General features: G+C 45.0%; 1 protein-coding gene across 1 annotated transcript; it reads right to left on the reverse strand.

The window, feature by feature from the left end:
* Positions 1–1,035: 1,035 nt before the first annotated feature.
* LOC121813445 (potassium voltage-gated channel subfamily KQT member 2-like) lies at positions 1,036–5,985 on the reverse strand. Its single transcript, XM_042217228.1, has 3 exons — positions 5,350–5,985; positions 3,708–3,801; positions 1,036–3,593 (listed from the first exon to the last, which is right to left on the reverse strand). Exons 1-3 carry the CDS (start codon positions 5,409–5,411, stop codon positions 2,742–2,744), a joined length of 1,008 nt encoding a protein of 335 aa, XP_042073162.1. The 5' UTR covers positions 5,412–5,985; the 3' UTR covers positions 1,036–2,741.
* Positions 5,986–8,342: the final 2,357 nt, after the last annotated feature.

Genomic DNA, 8,342 nt, shown 5'->3' on the forward strand with positions numbered 1-8,342 from the left:
TTATTGATTGGCAGCTTTTCCACCATCCATCATCAAAGGGTGAGTCTCCTACGTCTGTACAGACTGTTTAAATTCCAATCCTCTCATCTTTGAATGAATGTCCTGTGCAGATTAAGCCAAGCAGCCCTGAGGATTCAGATTAAGATTAGCTGTGGTGTCATGTTTTTAATTAGTGTTTTCCACAGCAAAAAACAGACTTTCATTGTTTTTTTAAGTTATTTGCCTTATAGAATCAGTTGTAAGTCCTTGTGTCTGCTGGTTGGTTGTCCTTTGGTCTACATTGTAGGTGCTTAAACTGATTGCAATTCTCCAGGTGCTACCAAGAGTAAACAAGCCTTAGGTGCTGTGTCACCATCACTTGACTTTTATTAATGGGCTACTCCATTTCTATTTGTATCACCCATTCAACTAAAATCCTGGCCTCAAAACACTTAACAAATTGGCTGATCCTGTGACCTGCCTTTGCTATTTCACTAACAATAAATGATGGCTGTTAACCAATACTAGTGAGGCTGCTCAATAATCTGATCAGGTAATAAATTTACTTTTTGCTGATGTAGACAGATAAGTAGGACTGTAAGTATGTATTAACCATGCTATATATTCAAAAGTATTTGGACGTGTCCATTTTTCCTGGCTTTTGCAGCACGTGTTTGATCTCTCACAATAACAAATGATTACAATAAACCATTTTGTTTATAGGCACCTTCGAAGACCTTCAAGACACTTTACATGCAATTAAGTGTCAAAATCAAAGTCTGGAAATAGGAAAACACCTTGAAAGTCTTTAAATAACAAATTGAACCAACAAACTAACAGAACAGACCATCTTAAAAAGATGTGTTTTAAGACTGGCTTTAGTTAAGGAGACAGTGGTTGGCATCCTTAGTTCCAGTTAAGGGGACTTGTCTTTCTGTCTTTCTGTCTTTCCAGAAGTTCTTGGTTGCCATCTAGTGACAGATGTATTCCATTACACCATTTCCATAGCTAAAGACACCATTTCTCTTCATTTTAAAAAAGGCATCAAAAGACCGATTTTTAGTGATGCACAAAGTTTTATTTTTGAACAAGACAAAGGTGCAGTTACACAATGGTGCTGATCTACGGTATCATGTAAAACCCTACATGTCTTTTCAATGGGTTGTAAAAATCATGCCAGCAAGTTGCTTCCTGATTTTGCTGAAAAATATGGACTGCGCATTAACAGTCTCTATTGAATTACACTTCCTTGGTTATAATGTAAATGTTAAAATGTTGGCATTGGTTAATTTTAACAAGAACTGTTCATGCTTCAAAGGTTAGCATTATTAATGGCTAAATGTGCAACCTGAAACATCTGCTCTCAGGCCAAAGAACCTCCCATAACAATTTACATACACTACTGTTATAAAATGTTAAAAATGAAATTGTTGATTTGTGGACCTCTAAAATTTTGGTGTGGAAATAAGGCAACAATTTTAAAGGATGAGTTCTTGATTGCGTTGCTTGCTTTTTATTGCATTTCCTCATTTAGTCTGAAACTGACGTAGCATCAGAGAATCTAAATGAACGTTCAATGCACTGCAGGCTAAATACCATCATGTCAGTAACAAGTGAGAAAGTTTCACGTGCACTCAATCCAGCTTCAACACTGCATGCCTTGTGATAACAATACAAAATGTACAAGCAGATGCCCTTCCTGTTCCCATACTTGTGCAGCATTAAACATCTGCTCTTGTATTTAATGTGTATAGAATTTGATGAACATATTTACCCAGAAAAGAAGAGCTGTTGAAATTAGCAAGCTCAGGCTGCATTTACATGATTGGAATTCAAGCAAAGCTCCTTAGAAAAATTAAAACATAGCTTGAAACCAGTCATGCATGCACTTTTTTTTATAATTAAATTCATCACTCTCTCTTACTGTATAGAAGAAAAACACAGTTTGACTGTTTGTCACTGTTTGGTTTTTGCAGCCTACTTAACACAGTCCTTAAATCAATCATTTATCATGCCATGCAGGTGGTTCCTTAGTGTATCCTTACAGAAGTATTCAGTATTACTTTAAGGGGAGTTCATACATAGTATTAAATAAATGCCAGGCTGAATTAATAATGAAGCATTTTTTCTTTTTTTTAAAATCAGCAAGAATCTAACTGATCATCATAGCTAAGGCTTTGGCAACATAACACCTCAAGACATCCTAAGGTATAGAAGTTATCAAGACACTACGTTAACCACGTGATAAGATTTCAACAGTCTCGCGTTACAAACTCCAGCAAGCTTTTGAATGTTAAAGTGGTCAGTGTTTAACAGAAGACGTGCTGAAATGCTACTCATACGTCTCATAAGAGGAACCAAAATGGCAATTCTCTTTATTGTTTCAACAAATCCACACCGTGTAAGTGTCGTCTCACTAAGTACCATAACGAAAAGGCTTCTTGTCTAAGTTAAAGAAAGGTTTCTAAACAGCTATTTAATCAAATTCTGAGTGGATACAAAAGTAACCGTAATCAGGCATTGCCAGTGAAGTGTTACATTACAAACTTAAATGTTGATAAAGGATAATCCCGTTGTTTTTGTGAGAACTCGTTTTTACTGTTATCGCAAAAAGACAACTGCACATAACCGCCCAATATAGTCTGTATCAGCCATCATCTACAGTGAGCCTGTGGCCACGAGGTCTAATGATATGGTCATGTTGGCAATCGGGGCATCAGCCTCTGTCACAGTCAGCAGGTCTGCCAGCAGAGCAGTCCTTTCTACTTCAGCCCAGCCCACCACCCCCTCTCTCCACCTGAGACCTCTCCGGTGAAAGACAGAGGCGAGGGAGCACAGAGGTCAGAGTCTGTGTCCGACTCCCCCTCTGCTAGCAATGGTCTGACCCTGGCACAGAGTGAAGGTCCACTTCCGGCTTCGGGCCCTGCTCCGGCTCCCCCTCCTAAGCCTGTAAAGAACGAGGGCCCAAAGAAGTCCTCCTTGGCTTGGGAGATGCTGAAGCCACTGAACGAGCGCTCCAGCTCCTCATGGTCAACCGACAGGATGGAGAGGTATGTGTCACTATCTACTGCGGTGACCTCTCGATGGCACCTGTGCCTCCTGTTGCGCCTCTTGCTGTGGGAGCCGCTCTCTCTGCCGCTGCCACCCTGACCCGAAGAGGATCTGTCATGAGCTGGAGCAGGTGGAGGTGGGAGGCGGAACAGGGTGGGCGAATGGTCGCCGCTGCCACCTACTGGCGAAGGGGTGTTGGCCACGCTGCTGTTCCAGGCAGGCTGGCTGATGGGGTTTTGCAGCTGGTGCTGCCAGGAGGTAGAGGGGCGGCTGTTGCTCCCAGAGGGAGTACCAACTGATCTCGCCACAGATCGACCGAGTAAAGGGTCTTTCTTTTCCAAGGACCCGTCAGAGCATGGGACATCAGCTGCTGAGCATGTCTTCACCTCCTGTACCTCCTCTTTTTCCTCCTTCTCTTCTTTGCTCTCCTCGGGGCTGTGGTAAGGCGGGGCTGGATACGGCTCCCTGGAGTTGAAAAAGGCCTCTGTTTCAGAACGGGGGATACCCATACGCTGCACATACACATTAACCAGGAAGTCGAGTTTCCTGTCCATGCAGACCACCTGCAGAAAGACAGAAAACGGTGTTCCATCAGAGGAATCAACATAAGTTGATGTTGGCGGGAAAAGAAAAACTTTCCAGACTGACCTTCACAGACCTGGGTGAAACATTCCTACCTGCTTTTCCACTTTGACCAGACGTCCCATCATACTCTGGTCCTCCACAGCATCTCCTTCACCTTTGGGACCTTTACCAACTATCTGGTCAACTCTAACATTTAGAGAAAATAGTGTCATATATTAGATTATAATATGATTATACAAGTGTATAGTTATATGTATAGTAGATATGCTCTGTTTTGCCACAGGGTCTGACCCCAATATTTTTAACTCAAGAAGTTTAGGATGCCAAAATGTAGATTAGTCTTGCATTGAAAAGTAATGAAATTATTTTAGTGATGATTGTTGTCAAGCTGCAAATAAATATGTTTGAATGAATAAATGACGGCCTTACTGTCACGGCTGCGCAGCAGTCGTGTGGTGAATTGAGAAAAGGATCCAAAATGCAGGCACTGGCTGGGGTGCGAGTGAATGTTTATTTACAGAGGTGATAAGGTGACAAAAACAGGAGGAGCAGAGCGGGGAGAAAACAAACCTAAACTGGGGAAAACTAAAGAACTCAACTTAAACCAAACACGCACGGGAGGAGGAACAAAATGCACAAAGAAAGCTGGCGGAGAGACGCAGCCTGAACACCGGGTTACACAGAATTATGCAGACGGACATGGAGTTAAACAGACGACGCAACAGAGAGCACAGAAACACAGGGCTTAAATACACGGGGAGTAATCAGGGAATGGGCCACAGGAGGGAGACACAGCTGGGAGCAATTAGGCTAACGAGACAGGGGAGAGGTAAAACTGAACACACTGACATGAGACATGAACTTTCAGAATAAAACAGGAAACTAACAGACACAGAGAACCAGACAGGACACTGAACTTGACAGGCAGACTCATGAGCAGACACAATAACACCATGGACAGACAGAGAGAACACAGGCAGGCATGAAACAAAAACACTAACACATAGCAAACCTAAACAAAAGACAAAACAGAATAACCGAGAACAAAGAATAATATAAAGAAACACAATACACCGAGTCCTCAGACTCAGGACCATGACACTTACAGAAGGTGAACGTTTCCTGAGACACTACTGAGTTCAGGTGGATTGTGTGGACGCATGCATAATGTGAGTAAGACGATCTTTTTTTCCTTTTCTTTTTTTTCTTTTAACAAAACAGAGTCTAAACTGAAGGGACATTTTGTCTGCGGCCAAAATGCATCACTTGGCATGCTTCAGTGGTGCTTCATGCTTCATTTCCATTGCATCCTACTGGGGGAGCTCTCCCTCTGTCTTTCTGCTAAGAGAGCAAGCATTTAGCACTTCAAACCCCTCTTGAGCGAGGCCATGTGAAACGGCTTGTTAAGATTCAGTGAGCAAACGGCAAAATGTCTTTTTTTAGCCTTTCCTTGACAGCAGCTGATATCATTTGTCACCAGCGCTAACAGAACAACATCCTTAAAATGTTCTACATAAAGCAGTCTGTTAAGCCATTTCACTTATTAACTATTGCATCTGCACCCCTGCTTTCATGTATCACAATCCCGCTAGCTCAATGAGACATGTCAATGGCTTGAACTCAAAAGGGGTTCCATCAATCGAACCAGTAAGGTAGCATGTAACTGCTACTATGGCATAAGGAGGATAATGCTGATAAAATGGTCATTCTAAAGGTGCAGTCTATTAACCTAACCTAGGAACTTCAGTGGACTTCTTATGGCGAGGTGTTGTTGGGGGAGGCGGCCCCACAATCATATCTATCCTGGCAAGGCACACAGAGACGATATGAGTGCAATGCAGAATGAAGCAACGTGGGAATCACATCAGGTATGGAGAACACGTCTGCAATATATTCCACACACGAGACATACGGTGAGTCTGGCTTGTTTCATGGATGGAAAGTGTGTGTGATTCACTGATGGAATATATTTCTTGTACATGTTAGACCTTCAGGGGATCAAGGTGTGAGGAGCTCGCTTGTAGGAGGGAAAACTGACATAGAAAACAATGTGAATTAGACATCAGTGTTACATCCAAAATCAATCTGTGGCACGTTCAGAGCTGAAGGAGTGACCGCTAATAGGACATCAAGCTACCGATATATGTAACAGATCTGAATACAACACATGTATCTGGATAAATGAAACAGGCAAATCAATGGCTTGTGTGTCACAACATGTGTGTATCCAGTGACCATAAAAGCACTTTGTTAGTAGATGAAAGCTCCACTGTTATATTAAGCTAACTAAACTAACTACTGACACATATTTCTTAAAGAAATGACAGTTTGCAATTAATACAATACAAAATATTACACAGAGTGCACTATACTGGTCATAGGATGTTCAAGATGGGCTATACGCCTTCCAACAACTGCTCACACTGCACAGCAAATACACCGGACAATTACATCCACGCTCTTTGGTTCTGTCCACCAGTTCAGAAATTCGTGAGATATGTGCTTATCAAAGTGGGTCGGCAGGGGCCGGAGCCGCTGGAAAGGGGGCAGGAAGAGGCTGCAGCGGAGCTATAGGAAAGGTATGAGGTGCAGGCTCTTGGGGCAGGTCCACCCAAGGTGATACAGTCGCGGCTCTTGTGGTTTCCTGTCCATCCAGTTCAGGAAATTCCTGGGCGCTGAGACTTGTGTGAACGACATATACTCGAAGAGTGGTACACCTGTAACTCGTAAAGGAAGGCGTATGGCGCCCAGCACATCCCGTGTTTATTTAGTATGCATGGCATGGGGAGGCACGTCTTGGATGAGTGAGATCAGCTAGAGGCAAGAAAGACTATGACAACGAGGACCTCAAGTGCTCTCTCAGTACGCCGCTTAACGTGCGGCACTTGCAAGGAACCACTCGCGCTCCTCACCTCTGAACCGGGGAAAAAACTTAAACAGAGAACTGACTCCCATTGACATTGGCGTACACCGAATTATGACCGAACCACCATCTATTATAGTATCGACGATTAGTCAGTTGACTCACGAAGCACAGTCTGCACGTCCATGTGAGATTCGAATCCTCTGTTGGGCGTCGCCTTATGGAGTCTCCGGCAACTTCGCAGCGGAGCATAGGTATGGGAGGGGTCTGGGGGTCAGTGAGTTTGGTCTCCTCGCCCGTTCGGTCTATTCCCGTGAGTTGATGATGGGGGGTAGAGGACGCGCCTTCCTAGGGCGCGGTCGCTGCGGTATCCTCAGGAATCAGAGAGATAGTGACTTCCAATCAACGGTGACTAAGCCCCATGGCGGACGAAAATGTCTGTGAGCCATTCTAGACTCGTCGGGTAGACGAGCTCTGGGGCCTCCAATCTAGGGAAATGGCTGTCTCTCTGTCACTTAGCATGCAGCACATAAGATAAATAAGCAGAAGTCAATAGAGGGAGAGGTCTAAGAGATAGAGAGACACGAGTGGCTTTATCATGGTCCTGGTATGCACTCTTGGCTGCCCCTGGGAAGGAGTTACGCAAGTGACGGTTGCCATGTAGGGTAGGTTTGGTGGCGTTCTGGGTGTGGTCTTCGCTCACTCCAGCATTCTCCCCACGGCGCTCGCTGCGTTGGTTTGCTAGAAGATGGCTATGCGCGGGCCCTTGGGTTCTGGCATGTTGGTGTTCTGAACGGAGCATGCTCGGCGGTGATGGGTATGTGTCATAGGGGGGCGTACATTTGACCCAGTGACAAGTGGACTCTCTCTTGTCAGGGTCGGCTCTCTACATTCTGTCTATTGTCGCGTCGCCTCTACGATACACGTGAGATAAGGGAGGAGCTGCTTGTTTATTAAAGGATTCTTGCTTACGGTGGACTCTCACATCTTAACAGACACTCACTCAGAGGAGCTCACACTCCGGCTGATCAGTTGAGACGTTTGGGGAGCGAGTAGATATTTTAGGAGAGGTGGATGATGAAAACTTCCACAACCACTGAGGTGATACTTCCATTGATCCTGTCCGATCGTAGATTGGTTTGAGGAGATAGATTGGATTATCAGATGAGGTGGGGTGCAGTTTATCTTCAGTCGGGGCATGGACCGTCGTGACGCCATTATCCCCAAGCGTACTATCTGTGGGGTCTGGGGGTGCTTGTGCTGTTCTACCAAGGTAAGAGATCTTCCACAGGTTGCCGAGATTCGGGCTCATCTCCATTGAGTCCCCTTGTTCCTCTGGTGGGCTTGTACCATGATGTTTCCTGGTCTCCGCGGTTTCAGTGGTCACTTCACGTTTGGTTTTCATGTCAGCAATAAAGCTAAGGTTCTGATTCACAATTCTGTGTTCGAGTCCTACGCTTGGATCCTCCTCTCCGCCTGCCCGCACACAGAGCCCTGACAATTTTAGGGCCACTTGCCCCTCCCTTTCTTCCCTCCCCATCCTCAGCTGCCTCCCTATTCCCGCTCTACCACACCCACCCACACACGCAGGGCTTGGGGTGCAGGTATGTCACCAGGGTGCAGGGGAGGCACTCCCCCTCTGTCCCCTTCTGGCCGCCTGTGCCTCAATTTTATTCTGCAACCTAGACATCCACATTACTCACACTCTCACATAACACATACATATAGGGCCTTGGGGGTGGGCACGTTTTACAGCATCCAGAGGATGGTCGGTGTACTCCAACCCACCTCTGGCGCTGGTGCCCTACCCTCAATTTTAAATGCATTTAGACACTAAGGGTTTTCGGGAGGAGCCGTGCTGCTC

The sequence above is a fragment of the Haplochromis burtoni genome, unplaced genomic scaffold (assembly GCF_018398535.1).
Source record: "Haplochromis burtoni strain Fernald_Lab_line unplaced genomic scaffold, NCSU_Asbu1 Contig_1703, whole genome shotgun sequence".
In the NCBI taxonomy this organism is placed as follows: Eukaryota; Metazoa; Chordata; class Actinopteri; order Cichliformes; family Cichlidae; genus Haplochromis; species Haplochromis burtoni.

What these genes read in the sequence shown, in the direction of transcription:
- LOC121813445 (XM_042217228.1), bottom strand. Translation starts at nt 5,411, where the DNA reads ATGATTGTGGGGCCGCCTCCCCCAACAACACCTCGCCATAAGAAGTCC. An exon ending in AAGTCCACTGAAGTTCCTAG is followed by an intron (nt 3,802 to 5,349) that starts GTTAGGTTAATA and finishes TCTAAATGTTAG; the next exon opens with AGTTGACCAGATAGTTGGTA. An exon ending in TGGTCAAAGTGGAAAAGCAG is followed by an intron (nt 3,594 to 3,707) that starts GTAGGAATGTTT and finishes GTCTTTCTGCAG; the next exon opens with GTGGTCTGCATGGACAGGAA.